We start from the raw sequence: 26,894 nt of genomic DNA, 5'->3' as shown, positions 1-26,894 counted from the left end.
ATGTCATGTCTGATTTGATTTCATCAGTACATTTCAATAGGGTTTTAACTAGAGACATTATTCAACTGGATAAACCTGCACTTCCATTAAACATGTTCTAGGCTGATTTTTAATCCCAGTACATCTCTGATGGATCATATATCACTTTTAATAACAGTGCTACATTTTAAATGCTTTGCATATGACTTTAATAGTAATAACAATAATAGTAATAACATTTTCAATCTTAACTTTTCTTGATTCATGCTTAGTTTAAAGAATCGTAAACTGAACCGAACTGTGAGATGTGAACCGTTACACCCCTACTTAATACCCTTTTAGATTCTGGTTCAGAACAAACTTTCCTTTATGTATCCTCATTTTAGGGCCCTTTATGGTTAAATCCCAGAGATAGGGTGCTCTCAATATGGATCCATCTGAAAATTTTTAAATGTTACCAATTTTTAATTGTCGAAAAAACAAATGTGGGTCTCTACAAAATACTGAATTAATCAGTAAATACTGACACATGACATTTAATATTTTGGCTTTCATCATTTTATAGATTTCTTCAGAAAAAGTATTAACAAAATCAGAAATTTCAGCCGGGGCAGTTTCTGAAAATTGGTTGATTTGACATGGAAAAACCCAACAATCAACATTTCATGTGTTTTGTGTGAAGATACAGAAAATATTGTCATTACTGAAATAGGTTTTGAAAATGTTTATTTGGGAATCACCTGGACTTGCAGCAAACTCGCCATCATAGTTCCTTTTGGGTGATGCACCTGGTCGTTCATACTAGTCGATTCAAAGAGAAATATTTTTTAACTTTGTGGGCAGATGATTAATTCAGGTTTAATTTACTAAATATTAACTTAAAAAACACTGAAATACATGAGAAGCTAACCGCTGCTCCAGATGAAGGCTGTACGATCCACGCATAGTCCGGACGAACAAGCCGCAGGCAGTTCAGTGCCGCCAGGTAACAGTTCACCTGTTTCTGAAGACCACGCAGAGTCCGAACCTCGCGACCCAAACGCATACCATACTCAAACATCACCGTACCAGCTGAAATACACACACACACCTTATGGTTAGTTTAATGCACAGTTCCTGTCCTGGCCACCATTTCCCCATTTTTAAAAGAAGAGTTATACAAGTTTGGAACAACATAATTATGAGTAAATTATGACAGAATTTGTATTTGTGGGCGAACTATCCCTTTAAGTACTCTTTCCTTAAAAACCCTCCTGTAATGTTCCAGTCGTACCTTTCCTGTAGTTGTGGCGATTGATATGAAAAGCATACAGCAGCTCATAGTAGTTGTGAGTCATGAGATCCACAGCTCTTGCACGAGACTCAATTATGCTGACCACCTGAACAATGCAAAAAACCACACAAACAATTATTAAAGATCAATGAATGAATATTCACTGATGTACTATGAATACATTTTCAGCATGTCTGAAGGTGAATGTATTTAATCTAACCTCATCATGTAAATTAACAAATGAGAACTGGACGAGATCTCGGAGCTGAGAGCGCTCACACAAAACCACCACCAGCTGCCGGAGACAATCCAACTGCCTGAGCGCACACACACACACACACATGCACATGAATTAGAGCTTGAATTTATTTCAGATTTTATCATTAAAGAAATTAAATCAAAGTTAAAGTTTTGTTGCCTGTTGTTCACATCTATTCACTTTAAGGTCAACTATATGCTAGTGTTCTTTTAAAAGACATTCTAAAAGATATTTGATTGATTTTTAGTAGACATTTAAAGGGATAGTTCACACAAAAATGAAAATTCTCTCATGGATGACGTTTATGCTGACTGTCTGTGATTTTTGGAGCTTCAAAAGAGAAATCTCCATTCACTTGCATTTTAAGGACCTACTGAGCTGATATATATATAAAAATCAAATGTGTTCTGGTGAAGAAAGTCATACACACCTGGAATATCATGAGGGTGAGTAAATAATGAGAGAATTTTAATTTTTGGGTGAACTATTCCTTTAAAATGTATAGTCTCACTTTTCCTGGCATAGTGACCAAGAAAGACTGATGATGAATTATGTCTGCATTCCAATCCAAATGACATAACGATGCCTTTGAAGGGTCTTGTTTCTCATTCATCTGCTTTGGACTTTGGTTCTTTCTGTCCTCATATTCTTAGATCATTCTAAGTTTGCATTTTCACACATATACTATACTTGCTAAGTGGTGGTCATCTCCTTAATGTTAATGTGTAAAAAAAATACAAATTTTCACCATGAGAAAATCTATACAGTATTGTGTAATCCCTATACATTAAAATTAAAAAATATATATTTTGACTTGTAAGCCACTTTTTGTATTGTAGAAATGCATAACTTGTCTGCTGCCACAATACATGTTTATGCTGTAATGTTTCTGAATGATCTGAATTTCAATATTTATTATATATTATAATTATTTCAATTATTTTATACAAATTACATTTATTTGGGGGCCTTTCTCAGTAAATATTGACATGCGATTAATTAATCAGCACATCATATAATTACTTAGATTAAAATCTTACACCTAACATATTTTTGGGAAATTCATGCTTTTTGTGACGTACTGAACAATTAAAAGCTATTCAATAGCTATTTAATGGTTGTACATAATTACTCATTTCTGACTATATTATAAAGCAGAGTGATCGAGCCAAACCAAGTGATCAAACCATCGTCTGTTGTGCAAAACAACATTCAAAGGCTCATCGTCCTCCCTCCTCATTGCACTGAATGACGATGTTTAAATGAGCAGAGCTTATTGTGCTGGCTGCCACTAAATGAAATAAATCTACAAGACTACATTAGGTTACACCAGCTTCATGTCAATAAGATTTCATGACGATCAAGTTTGTAATACCAATAAGGGCTGGGTTACAGATTTCCAGATATGATTCAATATTGATTCATGGGGTATATTTCAGTTATAATGTCCCTTTTGCTTAAATATGAAATTCTTTCTCAGCTAATGGTATTAAAGGTGACCTAACTAGGTACATTATGAAAATATTAATATTAACTTTACTAATTATATTATATTGTTAATTTAATAATTTCAGCTTTTTAAATGAACAAATCCATGTATTCAATCAATAAATATGATATTATATATATTTTGCTGCATGTTTAATTGCATAATTTGTATTATGTATATAAGTATTTACATTTATTTTTTGAACGTGTGCTAAAACGGTGCTGTCTCTTTAAGAAAACCGTCATTTCTGTAAAGAGCGTCTGTAGATGATCGCATGTTAATGAGAGAGACTTGAATGGCATCATCTCATCCCTGCTATGCGTCATTAGAATTAAATGTTTATTTTTTTGTTGAATTTGACCAAAAACTGACTGTAAAGAACAAAGTGAATTAAAAGAGACATTATTCAATGACAAATGGGTCACAGAACAACTTTTACTCTTAACATGCACTGAAATGATCTTGCAGCTAAATACTGCACAACTGTACAGTACTACACAATTACTTGTGAGTGAAATCTAAACATTTACCAGCCAGTTGCCAAATATATACATTTAAGTCATACTGCGTGAAATTTGGTTGCAAATGCGAGTGATTTCCTCTCACTGTAGTAGTGGGTTGCGCATGGAGTAAAAGATCGATCTTGAGATTTAAGAATGGATATAGATTGTTCAAATGAAGGGGAAGGAAATGTTAACACATGAAAGAAAACTGCACTTATCAATGCACGAGGACTTTAAAGTCATGTTACCACAAGCCAGTTTTCAGACATACGCTTCATTTACACAGTCACTGAAGAATTAGAGGGAGTTGATGAGTGCAGCCACATTTCTCAGTGGGTGAATGTTAACCACTAGTGGGACGTCAGCTTTAGACAGATAAGAGTGTACAGTACCTGCTGGGATCAGGGTTCTGAGTCAGAGCTTCATACGCCTGACTGTTATGTCCCAGATCCAGATGATGTTTGAATATACGAGTCCACAGTGCAGCCTATAACACAGATCAGTTCTTATATTAATTGATATCCACATGATAACAAGTATTATAATAAGACAAGGAATGTTACCCAAGATATAAATGACTGCAATCACTGCCGTCTCAAACTGCTATTTCCAAACAATCGTCAAAACTTTTTTTACCTGGCTTCTCTCGTCATTGGTCGCTTCAGATATGGCCAGTGTTGCTAACTGAATCACAAGTTCTGGCAAACCAATATCCCCTAATAACCGCAGAACCTAAACAAATGAACAATCATAATTATTAATATTAATATTCAGATGCTGATTAACTACATGTGTAGCATGTGATTACCTTGTTATAATAGAGTAATCGTGGAGCAGTGGTGGCCGTCTCCTCGTCTGAACCCGTGAGTTTCATTAAAAACTCTTCTTTATCCACCTCAGCTGCCGCTTCCTGGAAACACTGCAACGCCTGAGAACATGAACACACAAACAACAGTTCACATAGTAAACTAGACAACTGAACATCACTGATTTACAGGAAGACTTCACTGAACATACAAACAACATCTGACTACAGATCAAATCACTATTATAGGAGAGGTTTTTGGCTCTGGAAACCTTGATTTTGTGAAGAATATACAATCTGTCATTCTCTTTCTATCAGGATATAAAACCTTTAAAAGGTCAAACTCAACACCGTGTTGTTTGATAGTTAAATGTCTCCAGCGAATAACTAAAATAAGACATCCACAATTAAAAGTTACTTGAGAGTAACAGATTTGTACAGGAGTCCAGAAGTTGCACTGCAATGATAACAGCACGGGTCATTTAGATTAACATACCTTCTGCCCCTCACCATTGGCGAGATAACACTGACCCAACACAAAGCGACAGGATCCCACATTCACCTGACACCACGGCCCAATCAACCGAACATATTCCTGTAGAGAGACAAAACAGCCATATTTTGTTTAATTTTTTTTTATAAATAAATAAATAATATATATATATATATATATATATATATATATATATATATATATTAGTCAATTTCTTTTATGAAAATGTCCTTTAAATTCAGTCAATATTTCATCATATTCATACATTTAAAGCCACACTATGTAACTTTTGGCCCTCTAGCAGTTAAAAAATGAAACTGCATGTGTCTTGCGGAAGAACATTGTTTTGATTGTGCTTCGGCTCTGCTCCTCTGCGCAGATGAATGTGGTTGGAGGCACCGGTGTACACATGAATACAGGACATCTTATCAGAGCGAATGGACAAATAAATAACGAAAGAAAGGAAAAGACGGATATCCGAAAACGTCATCTGAGCAGGTATGTGCCATATCTTATGCTGTTGTTTTGACTTATTGGAAACATTGATGTTTTGAAATAAATGACATTACAAAAGTTAGGCAACGTTTGTTAACATTAGACATGATTGCTAGCACCAATTACAGTATAATTATTGTATTTCATTACACACACACACACACACACACACACACACACACACACACACACACACAGATCTATACATAAACAATATCAATAAAATATCTAACTTGTTGAGTAAGAAAATAGCCATCTCTGGGTCGCTTTTAAATCCTTTCAGATCTCGGAGTTGTAGCCACCTCTGAAAAGCCAAGCCAATGTTGATTCAGGTTTTATTACGGACTCTGTCGCTTTCCCTTTTTGCTTGTAGACTCTGCTCTGTTCGGGGTTTCTTTGTTTTTACAAAGTGATTCTCTGAAGGTTTGCCGTTTTGAATGATCCATGGTACATTTTTCTCATTCGTTCTGAAAACAAACTTTCAGATTCAGCTACTCCCACACACACGCTACAGTAGCTGGATCTTATTTTCTCTGTGTATGGATATGACGGGCGAAATTGTATGTATGCATTTTCCCACGAAATCTGCCCCGACAGCTCTAAAATATTTATAATATAAATCATTATTATAGGTTTATCAGTGTATTTGGTTAAAGACATGGTTTGGAAGATGGATTTTTGTTGCACTCTCATTAATAACATTTTGCTATTTAAAAAAAAAAAAAAATTACATAGTCTAGCTTTAAGTAAATTTTACTCTGACAAAAATGGCATATAAATTTAATCTACCAAAAAAAGCCCTGCACCCTGGTACAATGATCAAGAGAGCAGCTCGGAAAATGGAGCGCAAGTGGAAGAATACAAAATTAGAGGTATTTCGTGGTGCATGGAAGGACAGTGTCTGTAGCTACAGACAGGCACTAAAAGCTGCCAGGTCAGCATATTTTAGCAAACTCATAGAAAATAACCACAACAATCCTAAGTGTTTATTCAGTACTGTGGCTAAATTGGTTAGGAATAAAACCTCAACTGAACCAGATATTCCGTTGCAGCACAATAGAAATGATTTCATGAATTTCTTTACTGATAAAATTGAAATAATCAGAAATAAAATTGGAATTATGCAATCATCTGTTCCAGTACCTCAGAAAACAGGGTCTCATAATTTTCCTCATGTGCAATTTCAATCCTTCGCTGTCATAGGTCATGAAGAGCTAACAAAACTTATTGAAACATCAAAAGCCACAACATGTTTGTTAGATCCAATACCAACCAACCAGAGGTATTCCCTGAAATCTCAGAACCTCTTCTTAATATCATTAACTCCTCGGTATCCTTGGGACATGTCCCAAGAAACTTGAAAATGGCAGTTATCAAACTGCTTATTAAAAAGCCACAACTTGATCCTGGTGAACTGGCTAATTATAGACCGATTTCTAATCTCCGGTTTATGCCGAAAATACTAGAGAAGGTAGTATCCTCCCAAATATGTTAATTTCTACAGAGAAATAGTATATATGAACAATTTCAGTCGGATTTAGGCCTCATCACAGTACAGAGACTGCACTTATCAGAGTTACAAATGACTTGCTCTTATCATCTGATCACGGCTGCATTTCACTTCAGGTGCTTTTAGATCTTAGTGCTGCATTCGACATGATAGATCACGACATTCTCTTGAATAGGCTGGAGAATTATGTTGGCATTTGTGGAGTTGCATTAGCATGGTTTAAGTCCTATTTAGCAGACCACTACCACTTTGTCTATGTAAATGAGGAATTGTCAAACCAAACAAAAGTATGGAGTGCCACAGGGATCAGTTTTAGGACCTCTGCTTTTCTCCTTGTATATGCTTCCCCTGGGAGATATTATCAGAAATCGTGGAATAAGTTTCCACTGTTATGCCGACGATACCCAACTTTAGATTTCTTCAAAACCTGATGAGATTTCACAATTCTCCAAATTAGCAGAGTGTATCAATGAAATAAAAGATTGGATGGCCAGAAATTTCCTTCTACTCAATTCCAACAAAACAGAGGTACTAATTATTGGACCCAGGGTGAAGACTTTTTAAGACTTCAGGCCAAATAAAAGAAAAATGTAAGACCACTTTCGCAATTAAAAAAATAAATAATAATATATATATATATATATATATATATATATATATATATATATATATATTATTGTGCATTTGTGTGTTAATAAGTTAATACAACATTAAAAATCTAAATGAAATCATTAAGAATGCATGTAGCCTAAAGTATGTAGCCTATATTGTGACCCTTCTTTTTAGTCACTTGCTTTCCAGCAAGACGTGATGCAATATACCAATACTTTGGCAACGTCACCACTTATGTCAAACACGGAAGTGCTGGCAAAAACCATGCGCACATTTTTTTTTTATTGGATTACATTGTTGAAAAATGATTCCGAGGGCATTAGTTGACTGCTGTGGCTTCAAGATCATCAACAGAGCTGACTGGACTGAGATCATTTCAACTCACAACTTTGCAGCAAAAATTTATAGCGAACATGATTACATGTTATTTATTAACTAATTTTATTACAGTAATTGTATCGCTAAGAATATGTTTGCATTTATGATGGTTTTGTGTCATACTTTCATTTAATCATCTAATCTGTCAAATCTAACACAACAGTTAGTGGGCTTTCTGCCACCACACTGCACATGCGCTAACATTTTTGTAAACAAGAGGATTGTTCTATAGACCTTATGATTGATTTTTAATGGGAATGGAAATGAAGCTGTGAGGGATAGACTTCCCATCTCTTCAATGGCATGCATGGTATAAATCTGTAAAAAGCTCCAATATCCCATATGATTTTCCACAACTCATGTTGTCTGGAGTTTTCTGTCTACTGAGTGTCCTTGAAAAGATTTTTCTTCAATGTTTTATCTGCTGAACGATCCAAAAACACTTTAAACTGCAGTACATCTCATCGAAGAGGCTGTACATCTATCCCTCACAGCCTTGTTGTCACTGTCATTAAAAATCAAAGATTCTGCTGCTGTGAATAAGGTCTAGCATGTGCTGAAGAACATTTATATATTTTTTCTTGACAAATACCTTTAACAAATACTTTAACAAGTAGTAAAAGGGCAGTTCATTTAAAAATGAAATTTCTGTCATCACTGGTTACCCTTGAGTCTGTATGAATTTGTCTCTGCCATGGAACAAAAACGAAGATGTTAAGCAAAACTTTTAGTCTCAGTCTCCATTCACTGTCACTGCATCTTGTTTTTCATTCAGTGTAAGTGAATGGTGACTGAAACTCCCTAATATCTCCTTTTGATATCCACTGAAATAAGAAAGTCATACAACAGCATGAAGGTAAGTGATGACAATTTTAATTTTAATTTAACTCAAATAAAAACTCATCAGTTACCTTAAAATGGCCGTTTAAAGTTGACAAGATGTATTGAAAATGTTAACAGATTAAATTATGAAAGAGAAGGAGAGGGAGAGACGCTGTTCTGCTGCTGCTGTCCCCCTGAATTTGTCTGAATAACTCGCAGCATCATGCAGGCTGCTCTGTCTTGTCTGTCCGTGCGCTGTCAGTGTCCACTTTGCTCAGCAATGTTATCACTGTGTTAGGAAAGGGACACGTGTCGTGAGAGCTTGAGAACAGTGTCAATTGCGTTGGCAGCCCTAGATCTAGAGAGATGGAGATGAGAGATATAACAGGTGTAACTCTGCAGCTGAGTAGTTCTGTTAGCTTTACAATTATTGTCAAAGGTAGTGTAAAATAAGGAAGCGCAACGATTTGAAAGGCGTAAAAAGACGCTCCAACCTCACGGGCTTGCAAATTGTAACGCTGACCGCTTTGTTGACTATAAGCAGTCAACAATAAGTTGTTAGAGACGCAAAATTACGGCATTTGCATTTCGGATTAACGGTTTATGAAGGTTTATACATGTGTAATATCGTAAATTCAGTAAAAATGCGCTTCCCTGCACGCGCTCACACTAAACTCAAGCATCAGCTGCTAAATGCACGAGAGAGATGATTTTGACTCACACAGATTCTGCTGTTTTAACCGTCTCCTCTATTCACGGCCCAAAAATTAATTACAAATTAAAAATGACCTCAGCAAACTAAATTTAAGACTTTTTGTAATTTAAGATATTTAAGACTTTAAGGCCTTAAATTTTAAAAAGTAAATTTAAGACTTTAAGGACCCGCGGATACCCTGTGGACCAAAAACCTCTACAAATAAAGCCGCTAAAATATCATTTGACTCTCGATGGATGTACTGTTACATTATCTTCAACAGCGAAGAACTTAGGTGTTATATTTGATACCAATCTGTCCTTTGAAAATCAAATTACCAATGTTTGTAGAACAGCATTCTTCCACCTAGGAAATATTGCTAAATTACGACATATGCTCTGTTGCTGATGCAAAACTAATTCATGCGTTCATGATCTCAAGACTAGATTATTGTTATGCATTACTGGGAGGATGTCCAGCAAGATCAATAAATAAACTTCAATTGGTTCAAAATGCAGCTGCCAGAGTGCTGACTAGAAGCAAGAAATATGATCATATTAGCCAAATTTTATCGTCACTACATTGGCTAAATTTCCTGTTAAATTACGTATTAATTCACGTTCATTACGATCGCAAAATTCTGGCCTGTTAATAGTTCCTAGAATATCAAAATCCACAAAAGGAGGTAGATCCTTTTCATATTTGGCTCCTAAACTATGGAACAGTCTCCCTAACACTGTTCGAGATGCAGACACACTCACTCAGTTTAAGTCTAGACTAAAGACTCATCTATTTAGCCAGGCATACACCTAATTTATCCTTCAACTCACAATTATTCTGCTTTAGTTAGGTCTGCCGGAACCAGAAACAGTGATCATGATCTATAACTCTGAAATAAACTGAATGGCATCTATGCTAATATTATTTTATTTGTTTCCCTGTTTCAACCTCATGACTCCTATACTGAGGTCACCAGAACCGGTTGGATCCAGCTCCATTCCTGCTTAGTGTTGGACTCCACCGTGTCGCTGTGTGATGATGACTAATAACAGCTGGTGCCAGCCAAACATCACTTCAGTCTATTACGATGATGCCAACTCCAAACATAAGACATGGGATACTTCATATGCCATTGCCTGAACCTTGGACTTAGGATAAACCTCACCGAAATTACCAGCCAGTTTGAACTGCGATGCACCTCACTGATCTCTGCCTGCATCACCTCGGTCTAATGATGGACTACACTCTTGAAATGGAATACATAGACTATCAATTAATTGCCAACAAAACCCTTCATCAGCCAACTAACAAGGACAATGCATCTATGTGAACTTCAGCAGTTAATCCAGGATGGACTTCAAAGACATTAGTCATTAATCCTACAGTTCATACAAAATCTTTGTTTTAAACACAGATCCTGAACACTTACTTAGTTTAATAATTTTAAATCATGACTTGCACTATACACAAGTAATATTGGCATTATATTCATGATGTTAGCCAGAGGGGAACTGGCCCCCACAGTGAGTCTCCCAAGGTTATTTTTCTCCATTAACCAACATCTTATGGAGTTTTGTGTTCCTTGCCACAGTCGCCTTCGGCTTGCTCACTGGGGTTATAAATACAATTATTATTTAATTACTTATATTAAACAATTCACAATCGTATTTTATCAAACTGCACAATGATGATTCTAAAACATTATAGATATTACAGTTTTATCTTCTGTTAATGTCTGATCTTCTGTAAAGCTGCTTTGAAACAATGTGTGTTGTGAAAGGCACTATACAAATAAAAATGACTTGACCCAGTGGAGTTAAGCTTATAAAACATTCATAATCCAATTGTTTCATCAAAACCATATTGTTGCTCATTGCTAACATCTTAGCTGTTCATACATGTAAAAAGATCTATATTTTTGGCATGTTAACTGAAAAATATATAAAATAAAAAAAATAAATAAAATATAATATATATGTCAGGTTTTTTTTTTCATTAAAAAATGTAGTAATTCTTTAACATTTCAAAATATACATTAACTACAGCTAAACCACTGTGACATGTGAAAATATATTTTTTTTTAATCAAGGATCATATGAAATTTCACTTGAATAACATTTAATTAAATTTTCATAAATATTTAAATTGAGAATATCTAGTAATTCTCCTATTAACTTCCATATTAATTAATTGCTCATTACTGCTGAAAAACAACTCAACTCCAAAATCAACGCAACCAAATATTTTTTTTCAACCATATGTCAAAACAACTATACAACGGAGGTGGGATGTGATGCCATACAAGCAGCAGACGTGCGAGCATCTAGCTCAGCGCACTTTGCTAGTTTTTAATTATTTTCATGTTATAATCCGGTGAAGATGTTGAGAAACGGATCGATTATCTGGAGTCATCGGAGAGGGAATTATCCGCTAATCCGCCCGCATCTCAAACAGACTTGGAACACGTTTTGGAAAAATTGGAAGATCTCAAAAATAGGAATCGAAGGAACAATATACAGATTGTTGGAATTCCTGAGCATGAAGAAGGTTGAGATATGGTGAAATTCCTGGACGCGCTCTTCCAGAGTCTGCTCAACATAACAGGCCATAAACTGGAAATCGAGCGAGCTCACAGAGTCCCGGCTCACAGATCTGCTGAGGGAGACAGGCCCCGATCAATTCTGGCCAAATTTCTGAGATCATCTGATAAAGATCTCATGTTGCGCCAAGCAAGGAGCAAAGGAAAGCTTTCTTGGAAGAATCACAATATTTTCTTGTTCCCAGACTTTGCGAATTCGACGAGAGAAACGCGATCGGTTCAAGGAATGTAAGAAACTCTTACATCAACGGAAGACCGCTTTTGCACTGATGTTTCCTGCCAAACTGAGGATGGACACCAAAGACAGTAGTATTTTTATGCCCCAAAAAAGCACTGTCCTTTATAGAATCTATGGGTGAGTAAACCACTGCATGTTACTTATGTGAGTGGACTGACTTGCTGCACATAACTCGACTGTCTAAGGAAGCTGAGCGCCATTATTGTTTTTCTGCGTTGGCTCCGCCTAGCGGCTGGAGTTTGTTTTGTGGAATGACACTTCCTTCAAGAAACTTTTGCATTGAAGAAAAATCACTTTTACACTGAAATTCCCGGCCAGATTGAGAATGGACACTATAGATGACCGCAAAATATCCACATGCGCACACAAAGGATGTCTTTTATAAAGCTGACGGACTAAGTCATGATGTTTTTTTGTTTTTTTTTATGCGGCCTCCAAGTGAATTTGACTTGATTATCCGCGGAACCGGGATGCCTGTTTTGTTTCTTTTTGTGCTGGTTCCACCTAGTGGCTGGAGCTTGTTTTGTGGAATAACACTGCTTCGGGACAGTTGTGGATGAATCTGTTTGTTCCTTGTGCTTATGCCTCCTGTTGGCTGGAGTTTGTTTTTGTGGAGTATTTTCGTGGGACACTGGAATGATTACGTCATCTGCTGCACTCATAACAGCTGGTTCACTGAACATTTGTAACACTTGTTTGTCTGTCCAAGGAAACTGAACATTTTATATCAGCTGGAATTTGTTTTGTGGTGGAACACACCTTCAAGACAGTTCTGTGAATGAATCTACACGTTCTTTACGTTTATTCTGCCTGTTGGCTGGGGTCTGTTTTACAAAGTATTTTCTGTTATGTAATTTTGCCTCACAAAATCTGTATAGAAGCACCGGACTTGAGCAATCCGACAGCAAAGTTGTCGCAGGGGCTCTCGCATGCGTACATGGACTCTTTGAGTTTAGAGGGATTGACGCCAGTTGGCGCTGTCATGCACGGGGGTTAATGCGCACGTTTTTCTTTTTTCTGTTTGTTTTTTCTGGGGAAAGTTCGGGGTTTGACTGTTGCATTGATGTTGAAATGTGGTCTTTGTAATCTTGTTTTTGATGCACAATTAATTTTTTTCTATTATATCAAATGTTAATATGAGTGGGTTATCTCTCTCCACGTGGAATGTGAATGGGTTGGGACACCCCATAAAAAGGAAGGAAGGTTATTTCTTTTCTTAAGCATAAGAAATATGATATAGTGTTTCTTCAAGAAACACATCTTTCCCCACAGGAAGCTGAAAAATTTGAGAAGATACGGGGCGGACATGTTTTCTTTAGTGCTGGCTCAAGTAAAAGCAGGGGAGTCATTACATTGATAAGTAAACATCTACAATTCAAATGCCTCAAACAGATTAAAGATAAATCAGGAAGAGTCATTATTGTTTTAGCAGAAATTCAGGGGCAAAGGTTGATTTTGGCTAATATTTATGCACCTAATACTGATGATCAGGGCTTTTTTATAGATCTTGAAGGGATGTTGCAAGCTGCTGGCACCCCTCATGATATAATATTGGGAGATGACTTTAATATTTTGATGGACTCAGTCCTTGATCATAGTGAAGCAAAAGTGTGTAAGCCCCCTAGAGCAACACTGACTCTTCACAGGATGTGTACAAATCTTGGTCTTGCAGATGTTTGGCAACTTACATTATTTCATCAGTCCATAAGATTTATTCTAGAATAGATTTTTTTAATTTTAATTTCTTTTTATTTTTTATATCTAAGTCCCTCATTTCATCTGTTGTCGATTGCTCAATTGGAAACATTTTAGTCTCAGATCACACTCTGGTGAGTTTAGAGGTACTGCCACATATGGAGAAAAAGAAATCATACAGCTGGCGCTTTAATGTATCCCTTTTGCAAAATCCTGATTTCCAACAAATGCTAAAGACTGAAATCAATGTCTATATGGAGACCAACTGGACCTCAGTATCCTCTGTGGGCGTGGCTTGGGAGGCACTTAAGGCGGTTCTTAGGGGCAGGATCATACAGTATGCCTCATTCACCAAAAAATCCAAAGCACGAGAACTAGTGGAGTTGGAAGGGAATATTAAAAGTGCCGAGGCAGAGCTGAAACGCCAAATGTCGTCTAATGGCCTCAGAGAATTGACCCGTTTGAAATACAGATATAATACTATTTTGTTGCGTAAAGTGGAGTTTTGGTTATTCAGGGCAAGACAGGGGACAAAGCAGGGAAGCTTTTGGCTAGATATATAAAGCAGAGAGATTCTTTTTCTACAATTTCCTCAGTGAAATCTGCTGGTGGTGAAATTTTTACCTCAGCCACTGATATTAATTAATAATAATTATATTTATCACACATTATACATTTGCACATATACAGTGAAATTCTTTTTTTCCCACATATCCCAGCTAAGCTATATCTAAGCTGGGGTCAGAGTGCAGGGTCAGCCATGATACGATATTAATACAATATTAAAGGATATTAAAGGATATTAATAATGCCTTTAAAGAATTCTATCTTGATCTTTATAGTTCTATGTCTTCGTCTACTGATGAAGATATTCAAAATTTTGTGGAACCATCAGAACTTCCTAAATTGATGACTGAGCAAAAAAAAACTCTCTTGATTCTGAGATAACCTTGGAGGAGCTTGGCCAGGTAATTAAGGCCTTGCCTACAGACAAGGCTCCGGGGCCAGATGGTTTTGCCGCTGAATGTTTTCGATCTTATGCTACAGAACTGGCTCCACTTTTGTTATAAGTTTATTCGGAATCATTAAAGAATGGGAAGCTTCCACCAATCATGACGCAAGCCCGGATCAGTCTGATTCTTAAAAAAGACAAGATTCAAGCGAGTGTACGAGTTACCGTCCAATTTCCCTGATCCAGATAGATGTAAAAATTTTGGCTAACCGATTAAGTTATGACATCTCTTATACATATAGATCAGGTAGGGTTTATTCGGGGTCGTAGCTCTTCTGATAATATTAGGCGTTTCATCAATATCATGTGGTCAGTGGTGAATGATCAGACTCCGGTCGCTGCCATCTCACTTGACGCCGAAAAGGCGTTTGATATGGTAGAACAGGATTATCTTTTTAAGATTTTGGAAATGTAAGGGTTCGGGAGTACGTTTATTGGTTGGATCAAGTTACTTTATAGACACCCTGTAGCAGCGGTTCAAACAAATGGATTAATTTCAGATTATTTTACTCTGGATAGGGGCACCCGTCAGGGTTGCCCTCTTTCCCCATTATTGTTCTGTCTTGCCATTAGCAGCCGCGATAAGAAGGGAAGATGATTTTCCAGGGGTGGTGGTGGGAGGCGTGGCGCATAAGCTTCTGCTTTATGCAGATGATATTTTATTATTCGTCTCTGACCCTACTAAATCTTTGCCTTGCCTCCACAGAATTATTAATTCTCAGGATACAAAGTCAACTGGTTTAAATCCGAAGCGTTGGCTCTGACAGCGTACTGTCCAGTAATGGCCTTCCAGCCAGGTGCCTTCCAGTGGCCCAAACAGGGCATTGAGTATTTGGGTATTTTATTCCCAGCAAATTTGTCTGATGTAGTTAATTTTGACCCTTTAATAAAAAGGTTTTCAAACGATGTAGACAGGTGGGCTTCATTAAATTTATCGATGATTTGGAAGGTTAATGTTATTAAAATGAACTGTATTCCAAAACGTAACTACCTGCTTCAGTCTCTCCTGGTAGATGTCCCCCTCTCTTATTTCAAGCAATTTGAGAGCATAGCGAAGTCTTTCATTTGGAGTGGTAAGCACCCCAGATTACATTTCAATAAATTACATAGGCCGATTGACAGAGGAGGGCTAGGCCTACCCAAGATTGTTTTGTTATGCATTCGGTCTCAGACATTTGGCTCATTGGTCACTTCCACCTGAAAGAGCCCCTCCCTGGTTCTGCACTGAACAAGAAGTTCTTGCCCCTATTTTGCCATTGCAAAGCCTTTCTATCAATCTAACCAGAGAAGTTAAATCACACCCCGTTATTTCACATTTGCACTCAGTATGGACAAAAGTGTCCAGAGAGTTTAATTCAGATATTTATCTAAATGTTGCCTCGAGCCTATGACTAAACCCCAAACTATGCATTAATAAGCCTTTTTGTTGGTCAGAGTGGATTGCAAGGGGGGTTAATACACTCGGTGATCTTTATGAGAGTGGTGTGATGAGATCCTTTGAAAATTTGGTTCAATATTTTGTTTTTTAGGCATCTTCAGCTACGCCACTTGCTCTGTACTATTTTTGGGAAACTACACAACATTTGTACTTTTATACAATGTTTTTAAACAAAATGTATTCTATTTATTGCATGAAATGCTGAATGTTAATGTGTGATTAGCTGCAAGCTGGTTCATTATCAGATCAGTCTGTAGAGGACGGCAGAGTAAAATGTGGACCTTTCTTCCTTCAACCCTTATTCAAACTATGTATGCTTGAACTTTTGCTCTTTCCACACCTCCCTTTAGGCAGTTTTTCCTTTGATATAGTTTATTTGTTATGTTTGTTACATCTGTTTTGTCAGTGTGTGTGTGTGTGCGTGTGTGCGTGCATGCGTGAGACTGTATGTGTATGCATGTTTGTAAACAAGATGCAGTCCCATTTTGGGACAAAAAAAAGTGTGTAAGAGTATGGTAAAGAGGCTAAATGTAAGTAAAGTATTTTTAAGAAAAATTCATAAATGTGCGAAAATATCTGCATAATATCATGTGTAAAGCCACAATTGATGCCTGGGTCAAAACTGACCTAGGAACGCAAAAGATGTAACAATTTTATAAAAATGGTTATATTTCTTAAATAATTTCTTCTAAAACAATTGGGGGAAAACATATGTTCATTTGGTAGTCTTGGCAAAGTCACAAAGTTTGCTTCCTGTACGAAAAATGATGTGGTATTAAATTATGATTTACCTCTACCGGGTCAAAAATGACCCGAATGCAATAGGAGGGTTAAACATGTATCGGGACACCGGGACACACTTCATAAAACCGGGACATCTGGTCACCCTACTTAAACGCAACAAGAAAACAATCCCTCATGCAACATTTAATGCCATGATCTTATGAATTAAAGACTTGTTGCTCCAATTTAAGACCTTTTAAGGACTTAATTTGCAGAATTTGCACTGTTAATATCTTGTAGTATTTTTTTTTCTTGTATTTTCTTAAATAGTATGTTTTAATTAAAATGTTTTAATTATTGTCATGATGCATTTTTCATCTCGTCTTTGTTATGGTTGACAAAAAAAAAAAATTTTCGTCAGTAATTTTGTTGACTAGACGAACACTGGCCACAGTGTCACCCAAAACGTTAGATGTTACTTTTAGGGATGTGCAATACTACTCATTTTAAAAATCAACAAGGTGGTGGGTTATCTGAACAACTAGACTGAGGTATAATTAGGCTATGTCACGCCCACCAGACACAGATCAGAAGGGTTTCGTTGGGGGCCATGTACACACAACACATTCCTGCATTCAAAAACATCTGGATGCAACAGAATGGAGAGGGCATGTTTAACTATTTTTGACTTGACATGGTACCTTACAATCATGACAAAACGAGACACTGAAAAAAAAAAATCAGCAAGACGCAGCACCCAAAGGAAGATTACATTGGCCACGTTCACACAGTCAGTGTTTGAGATTGACAAACTTTTTTACTTACAGGTTTGAGTCTTGAATTTTCTGTTCATACAACAGCTTACAGCAGCGGCTCGAATACAGTATGAACGAACAACCGAAGTCACAAATGCATGTTGTGACCATAGTTACACTAACAACAGTAAATATCAAAGATGGCTTTAATACCACCGGCAAGTCTTAAAACAATTAAAGATGCGTTATTAAAAAAACAAGTCTAATTAAAGCACAAGGTCATGTGTCAAATCATAATTAACCAACAGCAGCTTTGAATTATATTGTAAAACTGAAAATGAAAAACGCGGGACGTGTGTGTACAGTGCACCGTGGTTTTCACAATATATGACATAACTAACAACTAGTTGTCCAGTATGGTTCCATTCAAACAGCACAGGTTTGCCAAAAATGCAGTTTTGAGACCTGAAAATTTGCAGGTGTCAGTTCGGTTATAGAATACAGTTGTCACTCTCGTAAATAACCGAACTGTGTGTGAACTAGGGATGCACCGATCCGATACGGCTCTGATACTGAATCTTTTAAACGGATCGTGTATCGGTCCGACGAGCCCGATCCAAATCCGATACTGTGTGTTAGTCATGTTCGTTACCGTTAAGCTCAAAAAATGACATAAAAGAACCATTAAAACACAAAGTATTTCATATGACTCGTGCATTTTATTCAAAGCCACTTGAAAACGTGCAATAGCTCTGTGAATCACAAAAGGCTGTGTTTAATAAGTAAATATAAAAATGCACGTGCAGCTCCAGCACGTCAGTGAATGGCGCTGCTCTGTTTACACACACACACACACTCGCGGCTATTTTTAGCCTTCACGCGATGCGCACTATTTGAGCGCTACGAACAACATCTCAGATGTAGATGCTCAATAGTTCGGTTCACTTATAATATGCATTTAGAATGGCACTGGAGGTGCTTTTTTACCAGAATTTGAATAAGAAGTGAATTAAACTACTGTGAACTTGCCTACAAACAAACACACATTAACAGGACTTCCTGGAGAGTTCAGAATGTCATAAAAGCGTAAGGGTTTAAAAGTTAAAGGTGCACGATTGAGATATATTACTATAATAATATATTATTATTATTGTCATTTGTTTACAAATTATAATAATATTCAAATTGAATGGGTTCCAAAAAATAACTGTGAATGAAAATGAGCTGATATCTTACAACTAAACTGAACAAAAAAAGAGATCTGAATCCTTTAAAGTCCAGACACAAGTTAAAAACGGCTTTTCTACTGAAGACTTGAAGACTGGAATTACTGTTAATTTTGCTGGTACATTATCCAGTATACTAGTTAACAATAAAGTTTTTCTTAATAAGCTATACATTTATATTGAAATAATGTGCAGTTAGAGGTTTGTGTTTCTTTACATATTAAAGAGCACACTCAATTAGTTCCACACAATAATGTAAAGACATTCTAAACTGATTATGCAAAAAACAACAACACTGGTATCGGATCGGGATCGGCCGATACTGAGATTTCCAATATTGGAATCGGAAGAGAAAAAGTGGTATCAGTGCATCACTAGTGTGAACACAACCATATTCTGCTGCTGTGTGAACATGGCCAGTAAGTAAACTTCCTTTGCTTCCATTGAAGCACACAAAATACTTTTTGGAACATTCCCAAATCATGCCGGGTAACATGATCATCATTTCATAACTAAAACATAAGGTGGCAAGACCAAACCCTAAGCCATCAGTATTTTTTCACCTGTGGACAGATAGCGTAAGACGCATATTAATTCCAGGTGTAAACCAGATCAATAACTACCCAGTTCTTTGGGATGTCCCTCACCTGTAGTTGTGCATACTGGCAGTTTCCCATCAGGCATTCAGGAAAGAGGAAGCTGGAATTGCTGGGCCAGCTAATGAAATGATGCAAGGCAAATACTTAACCCATAAACTTAAACCACCGGGATTTTTTAAAATCAAGAACTGTGTGAAAATGTCAAGTCCATTAGAAAGTGTGAGGATACAGAAACTGGCAGAGCAGTGTGAGGACATTAGAGATCATCTGCGACCAGTCCAGCGCTGTCTGACTGCTCTGAACATTCTGCTGTGAGAAGATCTGAGACACGATGGCTTTGCGAGCCACAGTGTGATAGAACAACTCCACCACAGTCTGAGGAGTCAACACTACAGACAACACACAGAAGAAGAGTCAGCATTCATCATCTGTCATAAACATGTTAATATCAGTGCTTCCCAAACTTTAAAAAAATATTTGCAACCCCTTTATAGTGATTTTTTTCACAGCACCTCAACCATTAAAAAATTGGTGTTGTGCTTTTGTCATAGTGTTGCATGTTCATTTGTAGGGAAGCGCAGATATGAAACTTTTTGTCCAATATCGATTTTAACTCGATATTTTCTTCTAATATATAATATCGATATAAAACGACTATTTAACGATATAAAAAACTATCCACAACATTCTCAGCGAGTCCACTGTATTTCGCTAGGTGGGCGAAATTTCCGGTTGGCTAGCAGTAGTATGATTGGTTGGTGTTTTGTGTGTAGCCAGTCTCTGCTTGCTTGCATGTCATGCGTTTGGATTCTTGCTTTTTAAATGTTGTAAGATGTATTTAAAATTTCCCGGACAATGTGTGCAGTTAATGGTTCTCCTAATAATCAAGCGAAACTAAGTTTTACCTAAAACAGCAATATTATAATCAGAAACCACTCGCAAAAGCACTCCAGTCCCAGATGTTGCTTCTTCCATCGGCTGTCTACAAAAGGATTGACTTAGAAACATCTGTTTGAAAAAGCTTTGGAATAATTTGTTTGTGCGCTCTTTTCACTTGATTGGCAAGAAGTCAAGAGTGACAATTACTTATATTATCCACCGTTACGGTCCAGCTGCGATAGATGTCCAGAAATGGAGCGCAATGAATTAAATATAAACAATACAATTATTGCGCTAACAGGCGAGTACATGCGCTGAAAGTTCAGTAGAAATTTTGAGATTCTGTTCATTTCTATTTAGCATCTTTTTTGTGAATGCTTCATATGTTTTGAAATGGCATTATTACGGAGTATAAAAAGGAACTGTTTTTCCTTAACTGTCTGTGAGTAGTGACAAAGTTTTCAACTGTTTTCATGCTGTGATGCTAAATGGATCAATTCTACAGTGGAAGACCATAATTATTAGATGAAACATGTACAGTAGTGAGATGTTTTATCATGTTTGAAATTAATTGTATTATAATATTCCTCTTTCCTGCATTTTTCCTGCCTGCAATTCACTTTCTTTGAGTGTCTTTGCAGAATGTGCATGTCTTCCCTTAAGGTGAAAAGGTGATTTGGAAAACAGTGTAGACATTAATTCAGTATCAATTACATTTATTTGTACAGCTAGTGTTTTTAATAATTCATCCTGTTTTATAGTTGCTTTACAGAGAACACTGCACTTTTGTGTACAATGTTTATAATCTATGTCCAAATAAATATATTTATTTGTATTGCATGTAGTTCTTTTTGTACAGTACAGTTTATTGTGTGGCTGCTACTACATCTTTATTTCCTACACAAGAACAATAAATTCAATCTATCAACAGGATCAGTTAAGTCAACACTAAAACATTTCATGTAGGTTATAGCATTTAGATACGGATATTATGCATGTAAACTAACAATTATAAAGCTAGACTGACCCTACTACACATTCATCTCCAGCAAAATATTTGTATTTTATACAACAGCAAAACAAAAAAACAGCAGCATGACAGCATCATTGCCTGAGTCCTGTAATATATGAGCATCCTGCTGTCTAAACCTCCCGTCTCTGCAGTAAGTACATAATCTCGGTACCACAAACTCTCTAGACTCAATATTTGCTTTAAAATAACCATAATTATCTCCAGTTCTCAAAACATGTCCAAATTTACAGCTGTGAAGGCGCTAATAGGCTACATAGCTTTTCAGGTTAGTCTGCTCAGGTTCTTCCATCGATGGATAAAGACTCAACAAAATAACTAAAATGCTTCTATTTGCAATATTTGGCCATCATCCTCAAACCCATAATCATTAACAGATAGGTGAGGAACAATATATCGCCTCAATATAATTCTGTGATTATTTGCTCAAGTTTCCGTCATTTAATGCTGCATTAGTACATAACATAACGATTGTTTACGCTTAACCGGAAGTTCCGCCCACAAAGCATCATGGGACTCAGGAATATTGTGGATAGGCTGATGTTATCAGATCAATCTTTTAAGCTATTTTATTGTTCTAACAATAAATTCAGTGATGGGGAAAGCTACTTTGAAACTGTAGTTTGACAAGCTACTCATAATTTAAAGTAGTTAAGCTACAGTCTAGCTACACTTTTGAAAAAGTCGTTAGATACACTACAAGTGACTATCAAAAAGTATGAGGTAATATTTGTTTTACAATGTTACTATTAAACCAATAATATTAATAACAATTTACACTATTAACATTTTTGAATTAAAGACATTAAATGTATTTAATACATTTAATGAATAGTAACATTAATGTAGTTAATAATGGCCATTTCTATACTATACTTCAGGGGGTTTCAAACTTTTTGATGCCAAGGACCCCCAAACATGATGATCCCCTTGCGAGGGACCCCTTTTCAAAAATATATATAGGCAGCTTTATATTTTAGATGTAGATTCCATTTTATACTGTGTGAGGATAAAAGCGTTATATTATAAAGACAATGTGTGGTTTGCAATATTAAATAACTGGCTGTTGTTTTGTAATGAAGGAAATTAAGAAAATATACAGAAATTATTAAAATATAATATTAAAAATCTGGAAAATATTACTTTGTATTAAGTTGAGCGCATATCTTTTTTTATACCCACTGTTAGAGTAATTAGATGCAAAACCAGATGACATTTCTTTTTAAAAATTGAATTAAAATATATTTATACTCTTTAAAAATCAGAATGAAAGGATAATATTGTCAATTTGGGTCTTTTTTTTCCCTTTTCTTTTTTCTGCAGACCCCTTAGAACCTACTGCAGGCCCCCTAGGGGTCCCCGGACCCCAGTTTGAAAACCCCTGCTTATACTTCACACTTTTCAGTCCTCCTGCTGTGCCCAGGTGTAGCCTTCTTCCTAAAGATCTCATTTTTATGACAAACTCCCCTTGGGCTGACGTTTTGAGCTTGTGATATAATATTGAGTATGTGGACTTGTTCCTCCCCTCACCTGTGTTCATGTTCATTGTATTTTCAGACATTTTTGCCATTGACACGCAATTTTCAGCTTTACAGGTCACATACAGAGGTTGATCTACAAAAACGTCCTGGACATTTAGAGGCAATTTTGAAATCTTGGTCGGACACTTTGTCCAGGTCCAAAAAAAGAGGACATGTCTGGGGAAAAAGAGGATGTTTGGTCACCCTATAAAAGATTGTTGCACAGTAATACATGCCATAATAAATGATTTCTTTTACCAATAATTGTATTTATTTTACATGAAAATAAGTTAAATGCTAAGAAATCGAGAAATCATATAGTTATGCATGTTAATAATTATTTCTCTTGCTGCTTCCAATAACGCACAGATAATGAGAAGCTAAATAAAAATCCCTCAAAAGTCAATAATAACTGTTTTAAAAGTAGCTGAGCTATTGTCAAGCTACTGAAAAATGTAGTTATGTTAGCAGTGTCACTACTTGTAGTTAGCTACTCCCCAACACTGAATAAATTATTTCCACTGAACAAGGACTGGATCTGTTAAATTCATGAAATTTTTAGAGAAAACCTGAAAGATAAATAAGATTTAAAAAAAAAAAAAAAAAAAAAAAAAAAGTTTTGCGATTCTTTTTTGCAGTTCTAAACAACAGAGCTCACACTTTTACATATGATAGACCGTTGCAAATTCAAATGCAACAAGCTCATTTACCGATCTTAACTGATGAGAAAAAACGTTTTCTTTCACTCGTATCTGCACGGAAGTATGATTATACATATAAATGGTTATAAATACGAATGGTAGGTACTTTATTTTACACACAAAAAATTATATATATATATATATATATATATATATATATATATATATATATACATACACACACACATACATACAGGTGCATCTCAATAAATTAGAATGTCGTGGAAAAGTTCATTTATTTCAGTAATTCAACTCAAATTGTGAAACTTGTGTATTAAATAAATTCAGTGCACACAGACTGAAGTAGTTTAAGTCTTTGGTTCTTTTAATTGTGATGATTTTGGCTCACATTTAACAAAAACCCACCAATTCACTATCTCAAAAAATTAGAATACATCATAAGACCAATAAAAAAAAAACATTTTTAGTGAATTGTTGGCCTTCTGGAAAGTATGTTCATTTACTGTATATGTACTCAATACTTGGTAGGGGCTCCTTTTGATTTAATTACTGCCTCAATTCGGCGTGGCATGGAGGTGATCAGTTTGTGGCACTGCTGAGGTGGTATGGAAGCCCAGGTTTCTTTGACAGTGGCCTTCAGCTCATCTGCATTTTTTGGTCTCTTGTTTCTCATTTTCCTCTTGACAATACCCCATAGATTCTCTATGAGGTTCAGGTCTGGTGAGTTTGCTGGCCAGTCAAGCACACCAACACCATGGTCATTTAACCAACTTTTGGTGCTTTTGGCAGTGTGGGCAGGTGCCAAATCCTGCTGGAAAATGAAATCAGCATCTTTAAAAAGCTGGTCAGCAGAAGGAAGCATGAAGTGCTCCAAAATTTCTTGGTAAACGGGTGCAGTGACTTTGGTTTTCAAAAAACACAATGGACCAACACCAGCAGATGACATTGCACCCCAAATCATCACAGACTGTGGAAACTTAACACTGGACTTCAAGCAACTTGGGCTATGAGCTTCTCCACCCTTCCTCCAGACTCTAGGACCTTGGTTTCCAAATGAAATACAAAACTTGCTTTCATCTGAAAAGAGGACTTTGGACCACTGGGCAACAGTCCAGTTCTTCTTCTCCTTAGCCCAGGTAAGACGCCTCTGACGTTGTCTGTGGTTCAGGAGTGGCTTAACAAGAGAAATACAACAACTGTAGCCAAATTCCTTGACACGTCTGTGTGTGGTGGCTCTTGATGCCTTGACCCCAGCCTCAGTCCATTCCTTGTGAAGTTCACCCAAATTCTTGAATCGATTTTGCTTGACAATTCTCATAAGGCTGCGGTTCTCTTGGTTGGTTGTGCATCTTTTTCTTCCACACTTTTTCCTACCACTCAACTTTCTGTTAACATGTTTGGATACAGCACTCTGTGAACAGCCAGCTTCTTTGGCAATGAATGTTTGTGGCTTACCCTCCTTGTGAAGGGTGTCAATGATTGTCGTCTGGACAACTGTCAAATCAGCAGTCTTCCCCATGATTGTGTAGCCTAGTGAACCAAACTGAGAGACCATTTTGAAGGCTCAGGAAAGCTTTGCAGCTGTTTTGAGTTGATTAGCTGATTGGCATGTCACCATATTCTAATTTGTTGAGAAAGTGAATTGGTGGGTTTTTGTTAAATGTGAGCCAAAATCATCACAATTAAATGAACCAAAGACTTAAACTACTTCAGTCTGTGTGCACTGAATTTATTTAATACACAAGTTTCACAATTTGAGTTGAATTACTGAAATAAATGAACTTTTCCACGACATTCTAATTTATTGAGATGCACCTGTATATATATATATATATATATATATATATATATATTTAAAAAAAATGTATTGGTCAATAATTGGCCATTAATATAAATCAGCACATATTTGTATGGTGATATTGTGTTTATATATGGTGATGTTGTGCTAATTTGACCTGATCTGTTGGCTGTATGAGTCGAGGAGTCAGACAGCTCCAGAACAGAGAGATGCTGCAGATCTGCGTTACTGAAGAACAAACATCAGAGAACATGAAATCATGCGCTTCAATAGAACTCACACAAGTTGAAAACATCTTTCAGAATCAAACTGTATAAGAACAATTTAATACCATGAAACACGATCACAATATTGAATTGAAACCCTGATGCAATGACAAGACTTTATTACTGTTTTGCAGTTTAAAGTTTTGAGATTTATTAGTACTCATTACAAACTGCATTGACTATCTCTCTCTCAGGTTGTGGCATGTGACTCACAGTATGTCAATCGGTACAGATGAGGACAGCGTCAGGCTCATCTGTTTAAGCAGGTGATACGAGCAGAGCAGGTGAGAACAGCGAGGAATCAAATCCTGCTGCAGCTGCAGCATCTCAGAGCCGCCTGGAAGAAACAACTGTGTGCCACACACACACAATCAGTAAATAGTCTTAACTGTGTATAATAAATTTGCATGTATGTGTGTAAACTTACATTATTGCTGATGTGCATATACAGCTGCAGCAGAATGAGCAAGTCTCTGCAGAGTAGCGCTCGTGTCATGGCAGTCTGACACACAGCTTGACCGATCAGACTGGCGGCCGCACTGCTGCCGTATAGCTGAGAGAGACCGATGCGCACTCTCAGAGACTGACCTGCCACAAACACACATCAACACTGATGAGAGGAATGCTTCACCCCCAAAAAGATCTTATGTCGTTCCAAGCCTTTATGGCTTTCTTCTGATAAAAGCAAAAAGGAAACACCTTAAAGCATGTTCTCACTGCTCTTTTTCATACACTGAAAGTGGATTGTGACCAGGATCTGTCATGCTCCAAATAGGAAAAAAATAAATAAAATTCAATTAAATAAAATACAACAACGTATAGTAGGGTCGCACGGTAGACTGGTGCTATGGTAGTATCGTGATACAAAAGCTTAAAAATACTGCCGGTGCCACAGTATTTTTTAAACGGTAATACCGTCAATACAGTAGTAACGTAAGCTGTATGTGTAGTAGTAAATATTTTTGCTAAAACCTTCATTTGAATCAGACACATGTCTGCAATAACATTAAGAATAGTCTTTGAGTGCCGTCCCCTTCACACAGTGCCTTTTAAGAATGCAAAATGCTGTTTAGAATTTGCCTCTTACATGGTATTGTTTTTTTTTTTTCAATGAGTGGTTTTACCATGCTTCAAACACACGT

The 26,894-nt window shown here is 36.5% G+C and overlaps 1 protein-coding gene across 3 annotated transcripts in view; it reads right to left on the bottom strand.

The window, feature by feature from the left end:
• The window catches only part of nup160 (nucleoporin 160), a 96,455-nt gene that overhangs the window by 24,793 nt on the left and 44,768 nt on the right, over positions 1 to 26,894 (bottom strand). For all 3 annotated transcript variants that reach the window (XM_051692029.1, XM_051692028.1, XM_051692030.1), the window contains exons 16-28: positions 26,180 to 26,340; positions 25,966 to 26,102; positions 25,644 to 25,714; positions 19,827 to 19,986; positions 19,646 to 19,715; positions 4,805 to 4,903; positions 4,312 to 4,431; positions 4,140 to 4,235; positions 3,896 to 3,990; positions 1,473 to 1,569; positions 1,253 to 1,358; positions 890 to 1,050; positions 720 to 780 (exon numbers count right to left, since the gene is read on the bottom strand). In XM_051692029.1, the coding sequence (XP_051547989.1) occupies positions 720 to 780; positions 890 to 1,050; positions 1,253 to 1,358; positions 1,473 to 1,569; positions 3,896 to 3,990; positions 4,140 to 4,235; positions 4,312 to 4,431; positions 4,805 to 4,903; positions 19,646 to 19,715; positions 19,827 to 19,986; positions 25,644 to 25,714; positions 25,966 to 26,102; positions 26,180 to 26,340 (1,434 nt within the window). The remainder of the gene's footprint in view (positions 1 to 719; positions 781 to 889; positions 1,051 to 1,252; positions 1,359 to 1,472; positions 1,570 to 3,895; positions 3,991 to 4,139; positions 4,236 to 4,311; positions 4,432 to 4,804; positions 4,904 to 19,645; positions 19,716 to 19,826; positions 19,987 to 25,643; positions 25,715 to 25,965; positions 26,103 to 26,179; positions 26,341 to 26,894) is intronic.

Source organism: Myxocyprinus asiaticus, chromosome 48, assembly GCF_019703515.2.
Source record: "Myxocyprinus asiaticus isolate MX2 ecotype Aquarium Trade chromosome 48, UBuf_Myxa_2, whole genome shotgun sequence".
NCBI classification, from domain to species: Eukaryota; Metazoa; Chordata; class Actinopteri; order Cypriniformes; family Catostomidae; genus Myxocyprinus; species Myxocyprinus asiaticus.
This window is presented reverse-complemented; position numbering and strand designations above follow the sequence as displayed.